The sequence below is a fragment of the Larus michahellis genome, chromosome W (assembly GCF_964199755.1).
Source record: "Larus michahellis chromosome W, bLarMic1.1, whole genome shotgun sequence".
Classification (NCBI taxonomy): domain Eukaryota; kingdom Metazoa; phylum Chordata; class Aves; order Charadriiformes; family Laridae; genus Larus; species Larus michahellis.
This window is the reverse complement of record NC_133929.1, coordinates 25,363,662-25,390,967: the sequence shown is the minus strand read 5'-3', so window position 1 is coordinate 25,390,967 and position 27,306 is coordinate 25,363,662. Positions and strand designations below refer to the sequence as shown.

The 27,306-nt window shown below is 41.7% G+C and overlaps 1 protein-coding gene across 9 annotated transcripts in view; it reads left to right on the top strand.

The window, feature by feature from the left end:
* LOC141735430 (tyrosine-protein kinase Fer-like) overlaps positions 1-27,306 on the top strand; it is a 275,100-nt gene that overhangs the window by 115,195 nt on the left and 132,599 nt on the right. For 8 of the 9 annotated variants that reach the window (XR_012584720.1, XM_074568164.1, XM_074568162.1 and 5 more), the window contains 2 exons: positions 6,601-6,693; positions 24,543-24,746. Coding sequence is in view for 8 of the 9 variants with exons in the window: in XM_074568164.1 (XP_074424265.1) it covers positions 6,601-6,693; positions 24,543-24,746 (297 nt within the window). In the remaining variant the exon portion in view is untranslated. The remainder of the gene's footprint in view (positions 1-6,600; positions 6,694-24,542; positions 24,747-27,306) is intronic. The other variant, XM_074568166.1, reaches the window with a different exon arrangement.

The window sequence follows — 27,306 nt, the reverse complement described above, 5'->3', positions numbered from 1 at the left end:
TGCTAGGAACTGGGGAATTGACAAAGAAAATGGAAAAGAGGTGAGAACCTGCAGCCTCTGGAGGCAGCTCCTGTTGAGTGTGAAGGCGATATATCCCTTCAAGGATGATCATGTAAGTTACTGAGGGAAGTGGAATACAGCGGAGGAATGTATCCAATATCTGATAGAAGTAGCTGTGCTGGAAGTCATCTACAGTGACCTGGACGATGACCAGGTCTCCAAAGGTCTGGATGACGTCCAGTTTACAGGGGCTGGAGGTTAACAGTGGAGTGCCGTGGCCTGAACCAAGTCATGCCATCACTGAGTGCGGCCATACTGGAAATGCTAGAATTCCATATGAACTGGAGTCAAAGGCAGCCAAGTGGTATGCCACAACTGATATTGCCAATGCATTTTTCTTCAGCAAGAGTGCAGGCCACAGTTTGCTTTCACCTGGAGGAGTGTCCAATACACATGGAATCAACTACCCCAGGGGTAGAAACACAACACAATGGAATTCATACATATTTTGGTAACTTATTTTTTCCTGTCATGTAAGAACTAGACATTTAGTCACAGTTAAATCCTGTGGCTCACTTGTGAAAAGACATGTGAAATGAATTGATCATTCCAAGCCTGATAGGCATGCAAGCAAAATTAGATACTGTGTTGTCCCCATTATTAATGATTTTTTTAAAGTAGACAATTTAATTCATCAGTACTTAAAAAATAAATATCAACTTGCCAGTCAACTCAGGACAGTGTTTTACTGCAAGAAAAGTAGTTGACATGTAGTATTACTTGAGTCTGATAAAAAGAATAAAAAATTTATTGATCAGTGTTAATTTCAAGTGGCTAGTAAATTCCCTTTTAGCCTTTTTTTCTGTTCCTATATGAAATGTTCTTATTCATACTCTCTTTTCATGATATATAAATTATGGAATATTGCAGAATTTTGTTGCTAAACAAGTAAATTTATTTTACTAAGACAATGTTAACATTGTCGTGGGTTTGGCCGGATTGGCCAATCAGAATGACAGATGGCCCTCCCCCGCCTCTCTCCTCAGAGAGGAGGGGAAGAGATAAGGAGATTTACGAGTTTAGAAAAAAGAACTAAACTACTTTAATGAAAATAATAATAAATAAGAAAATAGTAAATAATAATAGAATAATAAAAATTAAAGAAAAAAGTATACAATATATACAAAACCATACACAGCTCCCAGGATGACGATTGCGTCACCAGCAGACACAGGGAAAGTCCCAGACTGGAGTCAGCAATGGACAGGAGCTGAATTCTGGAACTAGAGTCAGGAATGCTCGGATCAGGATCAAAGGCAGACGAACAGACAGGGTCCTCCTCAGACGTCGGCCATTGAAGAGCGAGCCAGAGCAGCCTTGCCCCTCTGATCCCTCAGCTTTTATACTGAGCGTGATGCAGATGGGATGGAATAGCCTGTTGGTCAGTTTTGGGTCACCTGTCCTGTCTGCTCCTCCCTGCAGGTGGGACCCCTCTACGCTTCTCCGCTTCTGACCCTCTAACGGGGCAAATAGCGAAGTTAGCTGACCTTGTTGTTATAGCAATAAGTCTAAGCAAGAGCCTCTGTGCATACCATTCCTTGGTACAATCAGGTCTTATCACTCTGAGAGTGAACAGTTTCTGAACAATATGCTGTTAATTTCAGACTTCAGTCAGTTGGAAGAGGCCCAGCTAAAAAGTAAAATTACAAATCAGAAAATTGGTTCTGTTTTACCTCAAACCAGGACATTCCACCCCTTATTCCATACCATTTGCGTCATGCTCAGATTACTGTCACTTCTTATCGATCAAATATATACATATATATAGAGATACATAGATCTCTCACTTATGATTTTATCTTTATACACCAAAGTTCATTAAGTTCATTTAGGTCATAATTGCAGGTTTTCATCTATCATAGCAGACTCTCAGGGCAGAAAAGATGATGTAAAGTTCATTGTGGTCCACGTCCACAGGTAGTATGTCCATCCTGAAGAGTTTGCTGGACACCACTTGATGAAGCTGGCTCAGGTCTCATCACCACTATGTTATCCTGAAAAACACTTATAGAACACTGTTAGTATTATATAATAATTAACATCATACAGCTCAGAATTAAGTATTCTCACCAAGGGTTAAATTTTCTTGAGGTACATACTGAATTTCTCCATTCTCCATCATCACCCATCAAGTACATCCAAGTCCTTGAGCAAAAACAGTCCCACAAATGGGTTTGCCTTTGCCTGAGGGAGGAGAAACCCAAACAGCTTTCCCCAGCATATTCCTTTCATGCACCACAGGGACCTTATCCCCTTCTACTGTATGTAAAAGGTCTGACTGAGCAGGACCAGCTCGATTGATGGATCCCCTGGTGTTAACTAACCAGGTAGCTTGTGCTAAATGCTTGTCCCAATTTTTAAAGGTTCCACCACCCATTGATTTCAGGGTAGTTTTTAACAGTCCATTGTATCGCTCAATTTTCCCAGAAGCTGCTGCATGATAGGGGATATGATATACCCACTCAGTGCCATGTTCTTTGGCCCAATTACTTATAAGACTGGTTTTGAAATGAGTCCCATTGTCTGACTCAATTCTTTCTGGAGTACCATGTCACCACAAGACTTGCCTTTCAAGGCCCAGGATGGAATTCTGGGCAGTGGCATGGGGTGTGGCATAGGTTTCCAACCACTCGGTGCTTCCTTCCACCATTGTCAGCACATAGCGCTTACCCTGACGTGTTTGAGGGAGTGTGATGCAGTCAATTTGCCAGGCCTCACCATACTTATATTTCAGACATCGTCCCCCATACCACAAAAGTTTTAACCTTTTAGCTTGCTTGATTTTGGCGCATGTTTCACAGTTGTGGATAACCTGTGCAATAGCGTCCATGGTTAAATCCACCCCTCAGTCACGAGCCCATTTGTATGTATGTTGCATCCCTTCCTCAATGACCTGAAGTGTCATGGGCCCACTGAGCTAAAAATAGTTCACCTCTATGTTCCCAGTCCAAATCTGTCTTTAAAATCTTAGCAACCTTATCCACTTGATGATTGTTTTGATGTTCCTCAGTGGCTCGACCCATGGGTATGTGGGCATCTACATGACGTACCTTCACAACTAGTTTCCCTAGCCGGTCAGCAATGTCTTGCCATAATTCAGCAGCCCAGATGGGTTTACCTCTGCGCTGCCAGTTGCTCTGCTTCCACTGCTTTAACCACCCCCACAGAGCATTGGCCACCATCCATGAGTCAGTACAGAGACAGAGTATTGGCCACTTTTCTCATTCAGCAATGTCTAAGGCCAGCTGGATGGCTTTTACCTCTGCAAATTGACTCTATTCACCTTGTCTTTCAGTTGCTTCTGCAACTCGTCGTGTAGGACTCCATACAGCAGCTTTCCACTTCCTATGTTTTCCTACAATATGATAAGATCAGTGAACAGAGAGCATACTGTTTCTCATTATCTGAGAGTTCATTATATGGTGGGGCCTCCTCAGCACATGTTACCACCTCCTCAGGTGGCATTGTGAAGTCTTTGCCTTCAGGCCAGTTTGTGATCACTTCTACGATCCCTGGACGATTTGGGTTCCCTATTCGAGCTCGCTGCGTGATTAAGGCAACCCACTTCCTCCAGGTAGCATTGGTGGCATGATGAGTAGAAGGAACTTTACCCTTGAACATCCAGCCCAGCACTGGTAATTGGGGTGCTAAGAGGAGCTGTGTTTCAGTACCAATTACCTCTGAAGCAGCTCTGACTCCTTCATATGCTGCCAAGATGTCTTTCTCAGTTGGAGTACAGTTGGCCTCAGATCCTCTGTATCCCCGACTCCAAAATCTCCCCTGGTGCTTTCTGCCAGAGGCTCCAGGTAGGGCCACTGTCCCCGGCTGCAGTATAGAGCACATTTTTAATGTCCCGTCCTGTTCGGACTGGTCCAAGGGCTACTGCTTGCACAATCTCTTGTTTAATTTGCTCAAAGGCCTGTTGTTGCTCAGGACCCCACGTAAACTCATTTTTCTTTTGAGTCACTTCATAGAGAGGTTTCACAATCTGACTGTAACCTGGAACGTGCAGTCTCCAGAAACCCACAACACCTAAGAAGGCTTGTGTTTCCTTTTTGTTAGTAGGTGGGGACATAGCTGTTATTTTGTTAATCACATCCATTGGGATCTGGCGACGACCATCTTGTCACTTAATTCCTAAGAACTGGATCTCTTGTGCAGATCCCTTGACCTTTCCTCTTTTTATGGCAAAACCTGCTTTCAGAAGAATCTTAATTATCTTCTTACCTTTCTTGAAAACTTCTTCTGCTGTATTACCCCACACAATGAGGTCATCAATGTACTGCAGGTGTTCTGGAGCTCCACCCTTCTCCAGTGCAGTCTGGATCAGTCCATGGCAAATGGTGGGGCTGTGTTTCCACCCCTGGGGCAGTCGATTCCAGGTGTACTGGACACCCCTCCAGGGGAAAGGAAATTGTGGCCTGCACTCTGCTGCTAAAGGAATAGAGAAGAATGCATTAGCAATGTCAATTGTAGCACACCACTTGGCTGCCTTGGACTCCAGTTCATACTGCAGTTCTAGCATGTCTGGCACAGCAGCACTCAGTGGGGGTGTGACTTCATTCAGGCCACAATAGTCTACTGTTAATCTCCACTCTCCATCAGACTTTTGCACTGGCCATATGGGACTGTTAAAGGGTGAGCGAGTCTTGCTGATCACTCCTTGGGTCTCCAGCCGACGAATCAGGGAGTCTCAGTCAGTGCAATACTGTTGCCGATGCACTGTGGCAGTAGCAATTGGCACCTGCTGTTCTTTAACCTTCAGCAGTCCCACCACAGAAGGGTCATCTGAAAGGCCAGGTAAGGTAGACAGCTGTGTAATGTCCTCAGTCTCTACAGCTGCTATACCAAAAGCCCTCTGATACCCTTTCGGGTCTTTGAAATACCCTCTCTTGAGGTAGTCTATGCCAAGGATGCATGGAACATCCGGGCCAGTCACAATGGGGTGCTTCTCCCATTTATTCCCAGTTAGGGTCACTTCAGCCTCCAGTACAGTCAGTTCTTGAGACCCCACCTGTCACTCCAGAAATAGAGACAGATTCTGTCCCTTTATGATTCGATGGCAATAGGGTACACTGTGCACCAGCGTCCACCAGGGCTTTATACTTCTGTGGCTCTAATGTGCCAGGCCATTGAATCCACACAGTCCAATAAACTCTGTTGTCCCTCTCCTCCTCCTGGCTGGAGGCAGGGCACCTCTAATGCCTGTAATTAGTAGATGAGTTTCTACCTGGACCGGAGAACCACCCCCTGTGGACTGGAGCAGCAGTCCTCCCGGAATAATTTGTTCTTCTATCTGCGTTACCTTGCAACTCACTCACTCGTGCCTGTAGGGCTGAGGTAGGTTTTTTATCCCACTTACTCATGTCCTGATTACAAATCTGAAAATTGGTTCTGTTTTATCTCAAACCAGGACAACATATATCCTGTAAACTAAATTATATTTGTGAGTAATTTTCAAACAGTGCTTTATTCTGTACACAGATTTAATAGATTTTGTTGCTCATTCCGAATTCTTGGAATAAACTGAAACTGCATTTATTACATTATCAGATTTTCAGTTTCTTCAGTCAAGGGTACATGTTCAAAACTTTGAAGCAATCTGTTTTGTTACACTGCAGAACAGTTTTATTCTGTTTCGATTTTCAGTTTCTTATAGCTTAATTAACACATAGCTAATTAGAATGAGATTTTTAATGTGTGGTCTCTGCTTCAGGATTAATTATTTTGCAAATATTCATTAAAATACCTCATCTGTGTCTGAGGGTGAAGTTATGAGAAATAAAATAAGTTTTTCAGTGTTAAAAACACATTTCTGTATTTTTAAAAGCTTCTTTGATACTAAATTTTGAGAGCTGACAATGAATCAGATATTAGGAAATAAACAGTCCTTGGACTAAGTCAAGTTATAAACACTTTGAACTTTCCATTTACTTGTGATGTAAGTAGTTTTAGTGAATAGCTCTGTTCTTAAAGGATTTTAAAATCCAGATAGTGGTGGCTGCCCCTGTGGTTTATTGTGGTGCCAGAAAACAAATGGATCCTATTACTTGCAGTGATTGGTATTAATATTTACAAGTAGTGTATTATTAGAGAAGATCAGAAGAAGAAAAATTAAGGACAATGCAAGTATGCATGTATGGGTTTTGTTATGTATGGATTTATTATATGGTGTCAAACCCATACCCTTTTAAAAAATAGGTATTTCAGGACAGCTGAAAATTAGGTCCTCTGTCTTTAAGGTACAAAAGAATTTCAGGTCTCTTATAGTTAATAATAGTGATATTTAAAATAACTGCACTAAATATTTAAGGAATCACAGAATCTTTCAGCTCCTCAACTGGTATGCATTAGCATAATCCCACTGATGTTGACACAAGCTTGCTGGTTTGTATCAGTAGCAGATCAGTCCCTATCTTTTATTCAAACAAAATCCATGAGTCTACATTCCATGTCCTCCAGTAATTCAATTATTAATGCACAGAGGTAAACCCGTATTAATTTGCTTGGTTTTACTGGAGATATTACTTTTTGTCCTAGGACAAGAAGGAGAAAGTCTCAAAGTTGGACACTATACGTCACTCCATAGCCGGAATTATAAGATCTCCAAAATCCATGTTGGGCTCATCGTCGGTAAGTAGTATCAACACTATAGAATTTTCTTATTTTTACAGCTTAAGTAGGATTTTTTTTCTGAGGTATCACACATTTCTATTTACGCGGGAAAAAATTAGATTAAAATTATATTATAAAAGGCACAGCTCTGATCAGTGGATATGATAATATTGTGACATAATAAGAATAATTTCAGTGTGGTAGATTTACTAGTAATGCTGTGAATTATGATATTCTGCAGTAGGCTAGGTGGTCAGGCATGTTTTACCCATCATTGCAATAATTATATTTCCTATATTTATTATAGAGGTATCATCATATAAATTATTATTATTACTACTACTACTACTTCTTGTGGTGGGTTAACCTTGGCCAGCTGCTACATGCCCACTAAGTTGTTCTCTCACCCCTGCCTCCTCAAGAGAACAGGGTGAGCAAATAAGATTAAAAAAACCTCATGGGTTGAGATAGAGACAGGGAGATTGCTTACCAGTTGGGCAAAACAGGCTTGGTTTGGGAAAGATTAGTTTAATTTGACGCCAATTAAAAATAGAGTAGTATGGTGAGAAACAAAGACAAAACTAAAAACACCTTCCCCTACCCCCTCTTCTTCCCATGCTCAACTTCATTTCTGACTCTACCTCCTCCAATCCCCAGTGGCACAGAGGGGATGGGAAATGGGGGTTGCAGTCAGTTCATAGCACTTCATTTCTGCCACACTTTCCTCCTCACACTTTTTCCCTGCTCCAGTGTGGGGTCCCTCCCATTGGATACAGTACTTTAAGAACTGTTCCAGTATGGATTCTTTCCATGGGGTACAGTCCTTCAGGAACAAACTGCTCCAGCATAGGTCCCCCATAGGCCACAGTTCCTGCCAGAAGACCTGCTCCTGCGTGGGCTCCTCTCCACAGGCTGCAGTTTCCTTCAGGGCATATTGACCTGTTGTGGCGTGGGGTGCTCCATGGGTTGCAGTGTGGATATCTGCTCCACCGTGAACCTCCATGGGCTGCAGGGGAACAACCTGCTTCACTGTGGGCTACAGGGGAATCTCTGCTCTGGTGCCTGAAGCACCTCTTCCCCCTCCTTCTTCACTGACCTTGGCATCTGCAGGGTTGTTTATCTGACATTTTTTCCTCACTCCTCTCTCTTATAGCCGCTGCACAGCATTTTTTGCCCTTTATTAAATATGTTACCACAGAGGCGCCACCAGCATCTCTGGCTTGGCTTTGGCTAGTGGTGAGTCTGTTTTGGAGCCAGCTGAAACTGGCTCTGTCCATCACAGGGGCAGCCCCTGGTCTCCTCAAAGAGATCATCCCTGCAGCCCTCCTGCCCTGTCATGTAAACCCAATACAAGCCTCAAGAACTGGTGCTATTTATGTAATTAGATATTATACATCTTGTTTCAATCCCCACTGAAAATGGTCATTGAGTGTCTCTTACTTCTAGTTGGTTTTGTTTAGGTTCCCCCATGGATGGAGAAAGTTTCTTGTTGTCCAAATATGAAAAAAGTTTATGAAATAAAATGAGAAAAGGAAAAAAAGCTGTTTCGTATTACTCCTATTTGCTCATTTGTTTTCATGTACAGGCTTGAAAGACTAGTTAAAATACTTGTTTACATACTTAGGGTAGAGGCCAGATATTACTTGAAAACCTTCCTTATGAAAACTTGGCCATGTTTTCCTGAAGTAGAACAGATGATTGTCCCAACCCCATCAAAACAAACAATTGAAACTGAGCAGAATTCTTAAAACTGTCCTTTAATTGTGATCTTATCACCTCAAATATTAGATCAAAATATCATTTTTGAGAAAGATTTAGAATGAATAGGCCTTCTATTTTATTGGTCACTTTTAGATTACATTGAAGGACCCAGTAAAATGTATTTTAGCTAAACAATAACTAAGATGTGTGGAAGAGATTACAGCTGCATAGGCATATATATACATACATATAGTGTAGGTATAGGAAAATTGTATATAGTGATAGATAAGTGGAATGATAAATATGATAATGAGATACAATTAGGACGGGAACATTTTTCATATGAAAATCGTGAAAGTTGTTTGACATATTTGAAGTGTTATAGGAAATACCTGGCTAAAATATTAAAATATCCTTATTGAGAAATGGAATTTCCAAGTTATCATTATCTTTGTATTATAAAACTTATAATTGGTGCAAAATGCAACATTCTTTTATAATAAAAGCATATTAGAATTTATGTTGCTATGACCTCTTCTTTGTGTAGATGAGATAAAGCCTTCAACTTTCTGTTTCAATACATTAAACAACTTGCTAGGATTTTTTAAGAAGTGTGAAAAAAAATTATCTAAAACCACTTAAGACAAAAAAACAGGAGAGAGAACAAATTTTAAACAAGAGGATCAAGAGAAAAACTTCAGGATGAAAACAAAGGGAGTCTGTCAAAGTTGTCATCAGTTTTCATTAAAGCATCACTTTTTAAAAGAATTTCTGTGCTTCATTCTGATTTTCATGCCAATTCATATCACTATTAACTCCATTGAATTTGGTGTAAACCTGGGTATCGATATATGGTGGGTGGAATTACTGCAACTTTGGAATATGCTTGGGAGCAAACTCAAAGCTCGTGCCCCACATTGGGCACCAATTAATCTGTCACAGTTTGGGCCAGGTTGGCCAATGACAAGACAACAGATGCTCTCCCCCACCTCTTGCTCCAAGGAGAGAAAGAAGAGAGATAAAGAGAGTTATGAGTTCAGAAAAACTAAACTACTTCAATGAGATATTAATAATAAAATAAAAAAAGAAAATAATGAAATAGATACAATATATACAAAACCATATCAAGCTCCCAGGGAGATGCCAGCAGCAGGCACTGGGGAAGTTCCAGACAGGACTCAGTGATGAATGGGAACTGAATTCCAGATCTATCTTCACAAACACACAGAGCAGGATCAAAGGCAGATGAACTGACAGGGTCCTCCTTAGACATCAGTCATTGACAAAAGAGACACACTGAAGAAGCCAAGCCATTGAAGAAAGAAGCAACCAAGCCTTTGATCCCTCAGCTTTTATACGGAGCATGGCAGATGGGATGGAATTGGTCAGTTTAGGTCACCAGTCCTGTCCACAGGTGCAACCCCTCCACTGGGTAAACAACCAAGTCAGCTGACCCTGGTTGCCACAGCAACAAGTATAAGCAAGAGCCTCTCTCACTGAACAGAAAGTTGGCTCTGCTCCACCCCAAACCAGGACATTCTGATACTGGGCTATGTATAAACTGAATGAAGAGTCTGAATGAATTGCATCTTGAATGCCAACTTTTTCCCTTCAGATAAAATTAGTCTGTTTTTTGACAATGAGGTTTTGCCTAGAAATAAAGATCCTTAGGGCAGCAAGGAGGGTGCACAGTAAGCTCACTGCCCTGCACTTCAGGAGAGCAGACTTTGGCGTCTTGAGGGACCTGCTTGGCAGGGTAACATGGGAAAAAGCACTGGAGGGGGGAGGGGCCCAAGGAAGCTGGTTAGTATTCAAGGATCACCTCCTCCAAGCTCAGGAACAGTGCATCCCAAGAAAGAAGTAGTCAGTCAAAAAAAACAGGAGGTCTGCATGGATGAACAAGTAGCTCCTGGACAAGGTCAAAAGCAAAAAGGAGGCCTACAGAGGGTGGAAGCAAGGACAGGTAGCCTGGGAGGAATACAGAGAAACTGTCCGAGCAACCAGGAGCCAGGTTAGGCAAGCTAAAGCCCAGATAGAATTAAATCTGGCTAGGGGCATCAAGGGTAACAAGAAAAACTTCTATAAGTACGTCAGGGTTAAAGGCAAGACTAGGGAAGATGTGGGCCCTCTCCAGAAGGAAACAGGAGACCTGGTCACCCAGGATATGGAGAAGGCTGGGGTACACAATGACTTTTTTGCCTCAGTCTTCACCACCCAAGTCACAGGGTTTATGAGAATGAAGAACCGCCCACTATAGGAGAAGATCAGGTTCAGGACCATCTGAGGAACCTGAAGGTACACAAGTCCATGGGAACTGATGAAATCCATCCGCAGGTCCTGAGGGAGCTGGCAGATGAAGTCGCTAAGCCACATTCCATTATATTTGAAAAGTCATGGCAGTCTGGTGAAGTTCCCAGTGACTGGAAAAGGGGAAACATAACCCCCATTTTCAAAAAGGGAAAAAAGGAAGACCCAGGAAACTACAGGCCGGTCAGTCTCACTTCTGTGCCTGGCAAGATCATGGAGCAGATCCTCCCGGAATCTCTGCTAAGGCACATGGAAAATAAGGAGGTGATTGGTGACAGCCAACATGGCTTCACCAAAGGCAAATCGTGCCTGAAAATTTGGTGGCCTTCTATGATGTTGCCACAGCATTGGTGGATAAGGGGAGAGCAACAGACGTCATCTACCATCTACCTGGACTTATGCAAAGCATTTGACACTGTCCCACATGACATCCTTGTCTCTAAATTGGAGAGACATGGATTTGATGGATGGACCACTCGGTGGATAAGGAATTGGCTATATGGCCTCACTCAAAGGGTTGTGGTCAACGGCTCAATGTCCAAGTGGAAATCAGTGATGAGTGGCGTTCCTCAGGGGTCAGTACCGGGACCAGTGCTGGTTAACATCTTTGTCAGCGACATGGACAGTGGGATTGAGTGCACCCTCAACAAGTTTGATGATGACACCAAGCCGTGTAGTGTGGTCAACACGCTGGAAGGACAGGATGCCATCCAGAGGGACCTGGACAGGCTTGATAGTTGGGCCCATGTGAAGCTCATGAACATAAACCAGGCCAAGTGTAAGGTTCTTCACGTGGGTCATGGTATTCCCAAGCACAAATACAGGTTGGGTGGAGAATGGCTTGAGAGCAGCCCTAAGGAGAAGGACTTGGGGGTGTTGGTGGATGAGAAGCTCACCATGTGCTGGCAATGTGTGCTTGCAGCCCAGAAAGCCAACCGCATCCTGGGTTGCATCAAAAGAAGCGTGGCCAGCAGGTTGAGGGAGGTGATTCTGCCCCTCTACTCCACTCTGGTGAGACCCCACCTGGAGTACTGTGTCCAGCTTTGGAATCCTCAGCATAAGAAGGACATGGACCTGTTGGAGTTGGTCCAGAGGAGGGCCAGGAGTATGATCAGAGGGCTGGAGCACCTCTCCTATGAAGACAGGCTGAGAGAGTTGGGGTTGTTCAGCCTGGAGAAGAGAAGGCTACAGGGAGACCTTATTGCAGCCTTCCAGTATCTACAAGAAAGCTGGAGAGGGACTCTTTACCAGGGAGTGTAGCAATAGGACGAGGGGTAATGGTTTCAAACTGAAAGAGGGGAGATTTAGATTAGATATTAGGAAGATATTCTTTACTGTGAGGGTGGTGAGGCACTGGAACAGGTTGCCCAGGGAAGTTGTGGATGTCCCATCCCTGGAAGTGCTCAGGATGGGGCTTTGAGCAGCCTGATCTAGTGGGAGGTGTCCCTGCTGTTGCGTGAAACGGGGCCAAGCGGTTTTGGCAGAAAATAAACCCCCTTGCGTTCTAACACTCCTCACCGAGGTGGGAGGCTAGGTGCGGCTAGGTTTAAATTCTGAGTGATGCCCAATTCAGCACTATCAGTCCAATCGCGTTTAATATGTATTAAACTATTACGATTTGGATACGCTAATAGTGGGCTGCACCTTCAGTCTAGTCGTGCTCCTGAACTAGCACGGTCTCTCTCAAGTTTTGGTCGCGTTCAGTGAGAAAGCGAAACGGCTAGCTACTTAAACAGTGCAGTTTATTTAAACAACAGATATACAGGTTCTTTAGGATTGCCGGTGATAAATACACTGTCTGCAAAGCACGTGCAAATAAAGATATTGTTAAGTATACAAACGCGCGACAAAATTATAAACGATACAGCCTGGCTATAAATGTAGGGTAGAGATTCTCTAGAGAAATTTCTAAGTCCCTGAGAAAGCGCTCGGTGTAATTGAAGTCTTACCCAAAGGCATCCCTATGGAGGGGGGAAGAAAGGCTCAGCCCGTCGACTGATCCCGGAAATCAGCGATGGAATTCTTCGCGATGGTGTCTTCCCTGACATCCCCTCTCTCTTGGGCTATTTTTATATTATTTTTTTATCTTCAAAGTGGAGTTTGAGTGATTTTAGTCATACGTACTTTTATTATGATTAATGTACTCAAGGAGGAGTGTTCACACCTCGGGGGCGGATAGCCTCCGGGATGGAGGTGTGTTTTGGTACATTGTGGTGAGCAAAGTTCGCACAAAGGACAGCATTTCATCAACATTTGACGAAATGTTGGCTTGGGTAGCGTGTAGGCCGCTTATCAGTTCCGTAGTACCATCTCGTCCCCATATCTGCTATTCGTCACAAGGGAAGGCCACGGAACAAGCGCGTTCCGTTCCATCCCTCGTGTAGTTTCGCAAACAACCTTGTACAGGGAATCACAGATGTTGCATTCTTCGTGTGCTAGTTGCGGCTGTATTCTACCTCAGAAGCCTCTTGATTTTATGACTTTCCTTAATGTGTGAACAATGCTGTATTTTTGTATTCTTGGCCAATTTAGTAATTATTCCACATAATCCACCCCGTGACTACAGTCACTCAAGCTCCACGATAATCAATACTGATGGGGAATATCACATGTCCTCTTGTGGCGAGGGATATCAAGTGCAAATACTTCTTGTGGGGTGATTAAGCGAGTTAAGCTTTTCATCATAATCCAAAGTCTAACATACAAAACAATTGTCACAGCAAAGCACAATACAGTGAGTACTAGTAAAAAGACAACAGGATGGAGCATCTTGTTATAAAGTCCTGTAGCTGTTGGTGACCATCCAAAGAGGGTGTCCCACCATTCATGTCCCCCATCTCTCTTGACCCTTTCCAGTACATGGTGTATTTCTTCAACATCATGATGGACAGTAATCAGAGTTCTTTGTCCATTTTCTTGGGCCTCTTTCAACAGTCGCTTCAATTCATCGTGTTGTAGCAACTTCTTCACTAGTGAGAGATTCATTCCGATAGGGGTAGGCAGCAAATCTCGAATCAATGTGTAATTAGATTGTAGCAATTGAAAAGGCGTAACAGGAGCTGAATAATTGAAGTCACATCCAATGATGTTAGTAAAGTTACAAACACAAAGATTTGAGTTATTACTTATATCTACTGCTATGTCATCTACGAATACAAGAGTACAGGGAGACCTCATGCAAACGCACCCTTTCCCAATATATACAAGCACAGTTTCTGGGATTTCATCAGGATGTATCTCAAAGTGACAAACATTCTGGTTGGTGTCAAGACAAATGTCTTGTGCCTTGAGAGTATTACTCTCACAAATGAATCCTTGTTGATCTCGTGAAATGCATGCTTCAACATCAACAGTTTGCCATTTATTCTCATTTTGTTGTGCCCACACTCTATGCTCTACCGGATGGAGTATAGCTCCTTGGTGATTCAACCCCAGTGCAATGATTGGGTATATGGTGTATACTGAGGCATTGCGTATCGTTAAGACAAAAGCTGTGGCTTTGCTCTCAGTGGGGTCGTAGGTGAAATTAACCAGATACCACCAGGATTGAAATTTTCTCTCAAACTCAACTGCATTATCCCATATTACTTTTCGAATTTCAGTGGGCAAGGTGCCTTCTTCACCTTCCCTTATAATTGCGGCTGTCATAGATTGCATCCACAGTTGGGCTTGGATACAACTAAGGGCCAAGGAAACATTGTTTTGGGTTGTACCAAGTGCATTTGTGATCAGCTGATGGTCTTTTTCACCTGTTTCTTCCCACTGAGGCAATATATTTGATAAAAGCCATTGGTGATTTCCCAATGCTGATAGAGAGGACTGTAGAGGATGTTTTAATTTGTCTAGATCACTAGTAGTTGTGACTAGTTTGTTTGCAAGTATCTCAGCATCTATACTATTTAAGACTCCCAGTCCTGTTCCTAAGATACCAGTCACATCTCTCTTCAGTCGTTGTGAGGTGGCAACAGTTCGTCTGTCCACGTACAGTTCATTTAAGGTTCCTGTAAGACACAAAAGAAAAGGGAATCTGCTCGGTCTTATTTGACCGACGGGGTTAAAAAGACAGCGAGGTCCACCAGGAATAGTTGTTAAAAACACTCCTGGTCCCCAAGAATCTCCTGCTTCTTCCTCACTCAGCATAATTCTGTCCCCCCCTTCAGAAGAAACTCGCCACACGTATTCAACAGCTGACTCTTCTGGTCGCCTCGAATATTTCTCCCTTATTTTTGTTAACTCGGTTGGTGTCCATGGAACGGTACGGACAGTGGTGTGAATTTCATCATCATCATCAACCGCAGTTTCAGTTTTAACCAGAGGACGTAAAGGAAAAACTTGGGATTTCAAAGTAAAATCCTTTCCTCCTCATCTTCTTCGTCATCCTCACTATTAGACAAAAAATCTCCGGTCTGGGTTCCAGAATTTGGATAACACATTAATTTACGAATCTGTTGGACCTGGGTCGAGGGCTGCATTTTATCTAAGAGCCCAGTCACCCTTTCCAATAACATTTTAAGTTGGAGATTTTCACTCCCAAGTTGAGCATTCTGGTTTCCTAAACATTCATTCTCACTCACAAGTTTATCAACTTGAGTTCTTAATTTTTCTCCTGTCTCCTTTTGCAAGGCTAATGATGACTTCAGCACCTCATTCTCCGATTTCAGGGTTGCATATTCTACAGCTGAAATCAGATTAGGAGCAGGGGTTTCCCTAGCTTCTTGTTGTGCACAAGATAAACAGGCGCCTAACACCGCACAGATCACACCCTTGCCTTTCTCCGCTCTGAGCTTCTGTGAAGCCCGACACTCTTCAATACGTTCCACCACTTTCTCTTCATCCTTCCAAAATTTTTGGGCCCACTCCTTCCCAGCCTGGGAAGGGGCACAATCATATTTTTGCAGCAGTTTATCCATGGCAATCCTGCCGGACTACGCCAAATTCTGTTGCGTGAAAAGGGGCCAAGCGGTTTTGGCAGAAAATAAACCCCCTTGCGTTCTAACACTCCTCACCGAGGTGGGAGGCTAGGTGCGGCTAGGTTTAAATTCTGAGTGATGCCCAATTCAGCACTATCAGTCCAATCGCGTTTAATATGTATTAAACTATCACGATTTGGATACGCTAATAGTAGGCTGCACCTTCAGTCTAGTCGTGCTCCTGAACTAGCACGGCCTCTCTCAAGTTTTGGTTGCGTTCAGTGAGAAAGCGAAACGGCTAGCTACTTAAACAGTGCAGTTTATTTAAACAACAGATATACAGGTTCTTTAGGATTGCCGGTGATAAATACACTGTCTGCAAAGTACGTGCAAATAAAGATATTGTTAAGTATACAAACGCGCGACAAAATTATAAACGATACAGCCTGGCTATAAATGTAGGGTAGAGATTCTCTAGAGAAATTTCTAAGTCCCTGAGAAAGCACTCGGTGTAATTGAAGTCTTACCCAAAGGCATCCCTATGGAGGGGGGAAGAAAGGCTCAGCCCGTCGACTGATCCCGGAAATCAGCGATGGAATTCTTCGCGATGGTGTCTTCCCTGACATCCCCTCTCTCTTGGGCTATTTTTATATTATTTTTTTATCTTCAAAGTGGAGTTTGAGTGACTTTAGTCATACGTATTTTTATTATGATTAATGTATTCAAGGAGGAGTGTTCACACCTCGGGGGCGGATAGCCTCTGGGATGGAGGTGTGTTTTGGTACATTGTGGTGAGCAAAGTTCGCACAAAGGACAGCATTTCATCAACATTTGACGAAATGTTGGCTTGGGTAGCGTGTAGGCCGCTTATCAGTTCCGTAGTATCATCTCGTCCCCATATCTGCTATTCGTCACAAGGGAAGGCCACGGAACAAGCGCGTTCCGTTCCATCCCTCGTGTAGTTTCGCAAACAACCTTGTACAGGGAATCACAGATGTTGCATTCTTCGTGTGCTAGCTGCGGCTGTATTCTACCTCAGAAGCCTCTTGATTTTATGACTTTCCTTAATGTGTGAACAATGCTATATTTTTGTATTCTTGGCCAATTTAGTAATTATTCCACACCTGCCCATGGCAGGGGGTTGGAACTAGGTGATCTTTAAGGTCCTTTACAACCTAAACCATTCTATGAGGGATTTCAGCCTGTCACAGCCATCTGTTACTGTTTATGGGATATCTGCATGCATAATTTCCTTTATTTTAAATATTTTTAATTTTTCAATGTTTAATAATGATGGTTTTCGTACAGAGGGATGTTCTTTCTAAGAGAGGGTTTTTTTCCCAATATGATTGCTTTTATCTTATGATTTTCAGTTCTGTGCTTTTTTACTTTTATAAGGTTGGTTTGGGATGGAATACTCAAGACTTTTAATTTTTTCAGTGATATATGTGTGTAGTGGGTTGATGTGAGTGGGTTTCAGTGGTATATGTGTGTAGTGGGTTGACCTTGGCTGGATGCCAGGTGCCCACCAAGCCTCTCTATCACTCCCCCTCCTTAGGAGGACAGAGGAGAGAAAATATAATGAAAGGCTTGTGGGTCATTATAAGGACAGGGAGATCACTCAGCAATTACTGTCATGGGCAAAACAGACTTGATTTGGGGAAATTAATTTATTACCAATAAAATCAGAGTAGGATAATGAAAAATAAAACCAAAACTTAAAACACCTTCCCCCCATCCCTCCCTTCTTCCTGGGCTCAACTTCACTCCCGGATTCTCTACCTCCTCTCCCTGAGTGGCGCAGGGGGACAGGGACTGGGGGTTGCGCTCAGTTCATCACATGTTGTCTCTGCCACTCCTTCCTCCTCACTTTCTACTCCTGCTCTAGCCTGGGCTCTCTCCCATAGGAAACAGTCTTTCATGAACTTCTCCAAAATGAGTCCTTCCCACGGGCTGCAGTTCTTCACAAACCACTCCTGCATGGGTCCTTTCCATGGAGTGCAGTCCTTCAGGAACAGACTGCTCCAGCGTGGGTCCCCCACAGGGTCACAAGTCTTGCCAGCAAACCTGCTCCAACATGGGCTTCTCTCTCCACAGGGTCACAGGTCCTGCCTGGAGCCTGCTCCAGTGTGCGCTCTCCACAGGGTCACAGCCTCCTTCAGGTGCATCCACCTGCTCTGGCACGGGGTCCTCCATGGGTTGCAGGTGGATATCTGCTCCACCGTTAACCTCCATGGGCTGCAGGGGGACAACCTGCCTCACCATGGTCTTCGCCATGGGCTGCAGGGGCTACCAAAACCTTGCCACACAAACCCAATGCACTGTGGGAATTAATCAGTTTTCACTGAGCCTAGTGGCAGGGTTGAGAGGTACTCCAGAGGGAAATGTCTCAAAATATCAACTAAAATGTGTTGCTTTACTTTCTAATTCATCTGTGCCTCTTTTTTACATGGGAAGGAAAATAATTTCTTGACAGAATGTTTTCTTTGTTTAAAGGTGGAAAATAAAGTAGTACACAAAGTCTGAGCTCAGAATATATATGAAATAAAGTATTAAGTAGCCTATTAGTTATTAGCATATAACTTCCATTATTATTGTCTTTTCATTGGCAGTGTGAGTGCAAGAATATTGTCTCTTTTTACATTTAGAAATAATACAATACTCTGCTCAGGTTTTCACTCAAAAAAAGCAACAGCTTCGAAAAAGGCTTTGAAAAAGCAGCTTGAGACTGCTTCATTTACTGTTGTTGGAAAAAACGTGCTATTTCAATGGATTGTTCAGTAGGGGGAGGAAAGGAGATTAATAATAAGCAAAAAAGACACTAATTGGGTACATGAAGAGCACGAAGAAGCATATGAGGACATTTCCCTCCCCACAGAAAGAGAACTATCTCATGAGGAAAGTGTGGGAACAAATGGAAAGCTTTAAAGAAAAAAGAAAAGGGAAAAAAGGTTTGGGGGTGGAAGTAGAAATTCTTCAGTGTGAGTTCTTCTCCTTTTGTATGATTTTATGTTAATTGTTAATTTGACTAGAAGATAAAAATAACAGCAAAAATCTTAGAAAAAAATTTCTCCATGTAAGCTGTTCAGTCACTTATTTGAAAATGCTCTTGTGAGTGTGTGCATAAAAATGGGCAAAAGATCTTTTCATCAGTGAAACTGTAAAACACAGGCCTAGAATATAAACTTTTTCTTTCAGCTATCTAGTTAGTAATTTCAAGCAGCTTACTGTTCTTTAAACTTGCTAAGAAAATAAGTGGGAATTGTAAACTGATTTTGTGCCCATAATATTCTTTTTTCTGTCTTCTTTAGAGACTAGTGTTTCTTGTATTTAAACCATTTTTATTCTAACTATAAAATGCAGTAGAAATGCTAGTGCTAAGTGATAAACCGAGTTGAAATCAATATTAAAATGATTATACATCTTGCATTTGTACTGATCTTTCTGAGCTTTCACCCATGTTTTCTTTAATAAGCAGTCAGAGTGAATATTGTATCATACAGAAAATGTGTTGGAGTAGGAAGACTTTTTCAGAAAAAAAATACAATTTCAATAACATACAAACCATGACCAATTACTGATTGTTTCATCAGAAAAAAATAAAAGGATTTCTACCTCAGTTATGATTAACCAATAGTATATAACCAAAATTAAAGGTATTGTTAGGTAGGAGACAATAAGCATAGGATACGTTGTGGAATTTTCATTGCTTTCTTCTAAAGAAATAAATATTCATTTAAACAAATTTAAAAGGAAGGGGGAAGGCTGTTATAAACAGCCTTAGTGTTATAAACAATACCATAATTAGCAATGTCTAAAATATTCCCTGTTTTTTCTGCATAATAAAGATGTTTTTATTCTGTGATGTGAACATGGTAATCTAATCAGTGACTCAGACTCGACCCAGTTTGAACATAAGCAGGTGTTATCTGGTGGTTGCCTTTTTGTAAGATATAAAATGAGTTCCGTGGTCATAGTGGATAATATCCATTTTATAGGAGCTGTCGCAATTGTCAGACGTGGGTTTTTTGACCTTTTTTTGTGAAGGCCATGAACTAGCTTGTTGACATCAAACTCACTTTTTTATCCTTTCTTTTTGTCTTTCTTTTGGAGTAGAAATGTTTTTTTGTGGGAACGATTTTATTACTTTGAACCCCCTAACATTTCTCAATCATGTAGCAAAGGTCTGTCAAATGCAGTCTTTGAACAATAAATGTTCAAATATGTAAGGGTATGTGGAAGGAGAGTGTCCACTCCTTTAAGGGTATCTGGTCAAAGGAACCATAAACAAAACCAGACAGAGACAAACCTGAGGGAAAAATGATAAAGGAGGTTGTGACAGGAACAAACCTGGCCAGTCACACTAATTGGTTAGGATACGTGGAGTGTGAGAGCGTGTATTTCTTCAGCTTGTAGGATGAGGAAAGGGAGGGAGACAAACACAGGGAGACATAAAACCTGACCGTTTAGCCTTAACAAAGACAATAACCAGAAACAAACCTGGTCAGTCACACTAATTGAGGGGCTATCAAGAAACTGAAGGCAAATGGGGACTTTGCAACTGATAAGGATGAAAACCTGTGGGTCCAGGATGTTTGAGAGGGGTAGGTGGAACTATGCCAACTGATGAGGCGGGGGAAAGGGGAGCAGGCATGAGCAAAGAAGAGAGTAGACAGAAAAGACTATCGAAGGGGCCGGTCACAGGTAGAATGGGGCCAGTCAGTACCCTTGTCTGGCTGAGCCCTGCACCTGATCACCACAGTCTATCCTACTTCTTATATCTTCTTATTATATATTTTCTTAACTATCTCACTCTCTGTCTCGTGTGTGTACACTGCAAGGTCTAAGCACCAGCTACTCATGAGACCTGTGTGCTATATGAGTGGATTTGGTGCCAGCTGCTGGAGTCGGGGGGGGGGGTGTGGTGTGTGTGCATTGTGTTGTAGGTTTCCCTGGCCTGTGGTGTCAGCTACTGGAGCAAGTGAGGGTCCTAGCATCAGTAGTTGTAGGGGCCATAGCTCTCTTGATCTAGGTAGGGTCCTACAGACTTTGTGCCTGGAATGCCCGCTACTGAGGGGACCGGTGTGAGTGGATTTTGGTGCCAGCTCCTAGAGTCAGACCAGGGGTGTAGGTGCCCCTGGCCTGTAGTGTCAGCTACTGGAGTGAGCGGGGATCTCTTGCCTCCAGCCACTGGGGTGGGAATAGTGTGTGTCCCAAAAATCAGTTACTGGAAGGGAATGGCATGAGCAAGGCAAGTGAGGGGCTCGGTGCCAACAGCTGGAGCAGGACTGGGGCACAGCCTGCACGCTTGGTTCTGGCTGCTGGGAGGAGAGGGTGTCCAAGTGTCTGCATCTTCTCCAAACCTGTTGTGTAGGAGAGTGTGCGTGTGGAATTTGCTAGCAAACTTTAAGCTGGACTAGCCAGCAAGTAGGAGGCCCTGGGTCTGGGCAGGGATATCAGGCGGACAAGGGTCTGTGCTGGTATACCCAGGGGGACTTGTGAGTGTAGAGTGTCTGTGGGACGAGTGTGTGAGTGCATGTGTCTGCTAACAAGCATCAAGCTGGACTAGCTGGCAAGTAGGAGACCTGTGGAGTGGGTAAGAGGACCTGGGATCCAGGTAGTGGTATTGGATAGACAGAGGGGCCGTGCTGATACTCAGGGGATTCATGAATGTGTGCTTGTGAATCTAGAGAGTGCCATGTGTGTGTCTTCACTAGTGACCTTCTATCTCTACCAGCCGAAGGACTTGGCTGCCTATAGTTATGTTTTATGCTATTCCTATATGTAGGTGCTGTTGAAGGCAGCACCTTGTCTGTGTCAGTCTGTGTAACTGACTGTGTCGGTGTCCTCTGTGTGTGTGTGTGTGTGTGTGTGTGTGTGTGTCTGGGATACATGCTCAGCCTTGCTACCGGTTGAACCTGCAAATGGAAAAGTAGCAGCTGCACCCCTCAGCCTGGGCAGAGACCCTGTGTCCCTGGGCTCACTGGACTGGGCCCCAGTGGCCAGGCAGGAGGAAGTCCTGGGATGGGGATGCTGGAGGAGGCAACTACTCCTAATATCCCTTAACAAAATAAATAACCTTTTGTCACCCAACACTAAGGGGATAGACAGGTTCTATTTGGGATCCTTGGCAGAATGATGACGACACTATTACCAGGGGTCAAGAGCAGGAGGTACTGGTCATACCTTTTATAACGTTTTGAAAGACTATTTTTGTTTTAGGAATTTCTGAAAGAGAAATTTGTGTCATTTAACTTTAACAATGGTAGACAACTCCAGTCTGAGAAGTATTTCTGTCGATGAAATTGAAAAACAGGACAGCTTTCTTGGCTGAACAATATTCTGATCTTTTAGTACTTCATTATGCTAATAAATGCATTATGCTAGAGTACGTCCCTTTTCTATCCTAAAAACTCTGACTTTTTGTTCAAGCTGTTGTTATTTCTTACACAGTCCCACTTCTCTCTGAATCTGTAATAGAGCATACTCCCTCTTTCTAGTGATAGGTCTATTGGTTATAGTGTTGGTCTCAGATCTCATGTCTAAAAATATCCTTGATACAATAGGCATCCAGGGCTCTAGATCCCAATGTTGATGTCTGAGACTATGAGTCTCTGTCAGACTCTTAAATATATTCTCCAGTTTTCCATCAGGATCACGGACTAAATTAGCCCTTTTGAGATATAACTTAGAAAGAAAGCTAGGAACCCCCAGACTTAAAGGGATTGTTATACAGAATTACAGAATTCTTGAGGTTGGAAGGGACCTCTTGAGATCATCTACTCCAACCCCCCTGCTCAGTAAGGGTCATTTAGAGCAGGTTGCCAAGGATCATGTCTAGTCAGGTTTTGAATATCTACATAGATGGAGCTTCTCTGGATGGTCTCTGGCAACCTGTTCCAGTATTTGACCACCCACACAGTAGAAAAGTGTTTTCTTGTGTTCAGATGGAATTTCATGTGTTTTAATTTGTGCTCATTGACTCTTGTCCTGTCAATGGGCACTACTGAGAAGAGATCTTCATTCCCTTCCATCAGGTATTTATACACAGTGATAAAATCCCCTCCTGAGCCTTCTCTTCTCTAGACTAAACTGTCGTAGCTCTCAGACACTTCTCATATGAAAGATGCTCCAATTCCCTTAATCATCTTTGTGGCCCTTCACTGTACTCTCTCCAGTATGTTCATGTCTCTCTCATACTTGGGAGCCCAGAACTGGGCACAGGACTCCAGGTGTGACCTCAGCAGTGCTGGGTAGAGGGGAAGGATCACCTCCCTCAACCTGCTGGTAACACTCTTCCTAATCCAGGCCATGAGGCTGTTGTCCTTCTTTGCTGCAAGGGTTCATTACTGGCTCATGGTCAGCTCGGTGTCCACCAGGACCCTCTTCTTGGGGGGAAGGTCCTTCTCTGCAGAGCTGCTTTCCAGCCAGCCAGCCCCCAGCTTGTACTGGTGCCTGGGGTTGTTCCTCCCTAGTTGCACGACTTTCACTTCCCTTTGTTGAACTGCATAAGATTCTTCTCTGTCTATTTCTCCAGCCTGTCGAGGTCCCTCTGAATGGCATCACAACCATGCAGTGTATCAACCACTCCTCCCAGCTTTGCATTGTTTACAAAATTGCTGATGGTGCACTCTGTCCCAGCATACAGGTCACTGATGAAGAGGTTAAACAGTATTGGCCTCAGTATCGATCCCTGGGGTACACCACTAGTGACCTGCCTCCAACTGTACTTTGTGCCACTGATCACAACCCTCTGAAGTCCTGTGTAGGCTTCCTTTCTGGGGTCTACTTGTTCCTTCTCTGAGACTCTGAAGTTCTTCCTAGTGTTATTTTTTGTTAGATAAGTAATCTTAACCTGAATGACTCCTCAGGGAGACCTTAAATGTGCAGGTGGCCTCTAGCCTGCCCAGAGTAACATTGTGTCAAATTTTTCTCTTGCATGCATCAGTGGGATGTTTTTGTTCTTTCCCAATCCTATATGGCAGAAATATCATATCATCCTTGATGATATGAAGAAGAAAAACCTTGTTTCATCTGGGTAGATCAGTAGGTGAGGTTCATTCAGAATTGTAGGTTTCATCTGTATCTGTTTGACAGGGCTTTATCGAAGATTCAGTTTTCATTCTGTTCTTTAAATGCAGTTCAACAGGCTTTTCTGGGACATGTTCAGATATGTGTTCAACTCGATGCAATATGGAGTCTATTATTTTATTCAGAGATTTATCACTCTAGCAGTGAGAATTTGTATGATCTCTTGCATCAATGATTTTGAATGACACAGAGCCTAAGTAAGGGCTTCTCAGTCTATCCATAACAAATAAAGCTGAAGTAGTCATCAAAAAAAAAATGTTTTTCTAAGTGTTTTCTTAAACAATGTAAACTTGTTTAAAATTAATATGTGAAGTTATAGGTTAAAACTCATTACTTTCCATTTATAACCAATGAAAATAGTATCTTAGAATCTTTGTGCCTTCAAAAACTGTATATAAGTTCATAAGCACAATATGCCCAAGTGCCTATTCTCTGTTATGATGTAAATGCTAGGAAGAAAATTACTCTTAGAATTATTAATTGATTTGAAATGGGATTTTTAAATTCTATGAAAATAATTTAGCTTATGCAAATACTTTTGAAAACTCAATTTCTTACTCTCTTATGTTCTTATGTTGCCGAAATTTGTCTCTAGATAAAGACATGCTTAATTTTGAACTGTTGTTAATAGCATGTCAGAATGTGTGAGAAAGGCTGATAGCTTGGTCAGTATTTTTTTAAGTAATAGAAAAAAAGGTGATTAGTATGCCTTTAGTGTAAATAAGTAGTCTTAATTTTGTTTGTTAATAGAAATACGCAATTTAGATACAAAAATAGAAATTATTGTTGTTTATCATGGAAAACTAAACTCTAAAAATGTAGTTATAGTAACATTTTTTCTTTGATATTTTTTCCAAGTTCTTTGATGTAATATCAACTACTGAGAAACCACTGGCAGAGCAAGACTGGTATCATGGTGCAATTCCAAGAATAGAAGCCCAGGAGCTGTTAAAACAGCAAGGAGACTTCTTGGTGCGAGAGAGCCACGGGAAACCTGGTGAATATGTCCTTTCTGTGTTTTCAGATGGACAACGGAGACACTTTATCATACAATATGCTGATGTACGTCTTTGATATAGTACTAACTATTCAATGCCAGGAAGTTAATTATTTCAGCTAAACAATTTAGGATCTACATAATTTACTATGACACATAGTTTTAGCCTTTATATGAAAATATGAGAGCTGGAAAAGGTCATTTCGGGGAATAAAACAAAAATATGAAGTATGAGGCTATTCTATATCTTCTATCCTATGTTGAAAAAACCAAGATATTTCTGGAAATGTTTTGAAATCCAGAACATATTACTACTAATTTATGCATGTACATTTTTTTATTTTTAAACCTATTTTCACAGTTGGTGCTTATTAGGCTACTTTTAATTCAGATTGTAAAGATTCCACTGAATCTTCCTGAAAAACAGAAGCATTCACTTAGGAGAAAATATTCTGTGCTGTTTTGTATATGGCTGGGAATTGAAGTCCATGCTGCTTTGGAGATACACATGTTCTTTTTAGCCTTGTGGGTGTTGTTTAGTTCAGCACAACACAAATGCTTACGAATATTACATAGCATGTATGCTTCTGAGTAAAGACCAAAATTGATCCCCTTGTTTCTCTAACAGGAAAAACCGGTCATTTTAAACTACATTAATATTTATTCACTTTTACCCAGTGTATTACTTGTTATTTATTAATGCATTTCTTGTTTTTATTTATATATGTATTTTTCTTTTTATCTTTCAGAATTTCAAACTCATTCAAAATAAGATAGTGCTCATAACATTGCTAGAAATGCTTCTAGTTTTTTACTCTGTGAGTATAGGTACAATATACCAGCAAATCAATCTCAGTTTTGATTCAGCAATACTGACAAAACATACTTCAGTCTGATGCAATAAAATCTCCCAAACTTCAGTCAAACTATACAGACAAATGTACAAATTCAGTAGCATAACTATGTTTACACTATGTTTCCTGGTCTAAATCCCCAGCTGATGCAGCATACCTGGGGAAGTTAATATTGTGTTGCTGGTTTATTTTTTTTTAAAGAGGAGTAGTGGTATTGTTCAAACTTCATAGAAGTCAAAAGGTTTTTATAGGATCAATATGGATACTGGTCTGTTTGGGGTTTTTGTTAATTTTCACCCATAGTTTTCCTTTTAGGATTTAACAATTGACAAAAAGTCAGTGTTTATTTTATTTTATTTTTATGACCTTTAGTATTTTGGTGTATCAGAGTGCTGAATGAGAAAAATAAGAGCAATAAAACTACCTATACCTAGATACACACAGTATTATAAGATCCTTGGAGCTCTGATCCTTACGCAGCAGAATTAAATGCATGTTATGTGCTTAGTGTGGCTGAAATCATTTTGTGTAAATCATTGTATGTGTCATACTGCAGTGGGGCTTCAAAAATGTAGACTGGGACTGGGCTTTGAAGTCAGATAAAATAGAGATTTTTTTTTTATAAGTATTACTTTGAGGCTACCCTTATCTGTAATCTGACACCTTTTAATATCCACTTTTCCAAGAAAAAATTACAGAACTGTAAATAAATTCCCATAATTTCACTACTTTCTCTTAGGCATTATATTAGAAATGTAAGATTGATACTGTTTAATATTGCACAATCCAAACATTATCAGGTCACTAGAACCTTCTGCTTGTACATTTAGTAATAGCACCTTATGTTCATCCACTCTTGGGATTAATTTGTGAGAGATTTTCTTGACAATCATGGAAGCTAAAACCTTTTTTTCTTAAAGAAATGCAAGACTCCTTATGCATTCTTATGGGCCGAATTGTCTATATTTATTGTGAAAAAAAGCTTTAATTTTTATTTTTTAAGGCTTATTAACCCTAAAAAGCATTTAATAAGTGGTGGGATTGTTATAGCCATATGACAAGAGTGATTGAATTCATGAACATCTTGGTAGCACTAATCCCAATAGAAGTATTTGCATGGTAAATCAGTTCATCCTTTAGTTTAAGCATCAAAATTCATTGCTGTCACTAAGGGCTACTCTGTTTTTCACTGTTCCTCTGAGGCTATGCTATTTTCAAACTGTTGTTTGTTAGTGATTTTAATCAGGATCCCATGTAAATACACAGAATAAAAGAATGTTGTCTGCCCTGAAGGTAAGTAAGCTTAAATGGCAGCAGATGAGTGCAAGGCTGGGTCTGGTATGAGGAAATGTTATGCAGCACTGATTATTGTGCTAGGCAGACTCTTGGGACATCAGTACCCTAACCATGCTAAAATTTTTTGGATCATCAGAACAGAAATTTGAAGGAGGTTATTTGAAAGGGATGGAGACTAGTGTTACTGGGCAAGCAAAGCTGAGTCAGTATTAATTAGTGAATGATGTTAGGGGAATAAACAACAATAAGTATTTTAGACTGTGAAAGCATGTTTACAATAGAGAACCAGTAATAAGATAAAAATAAGTGACATGACCAAGCTCTCTTTACTAATAGTGATAAAACATTACAGGAAATGGACGCTTTTATTCCTAATGAAGAGAAACTTGGTATAAATGCAAAGAATTTAACTGTAGGTGTTAGAAAGAAAAAAAATCTGCATGGCAGCGGTAGAGGTTTTCATTGCCCAGTTTTG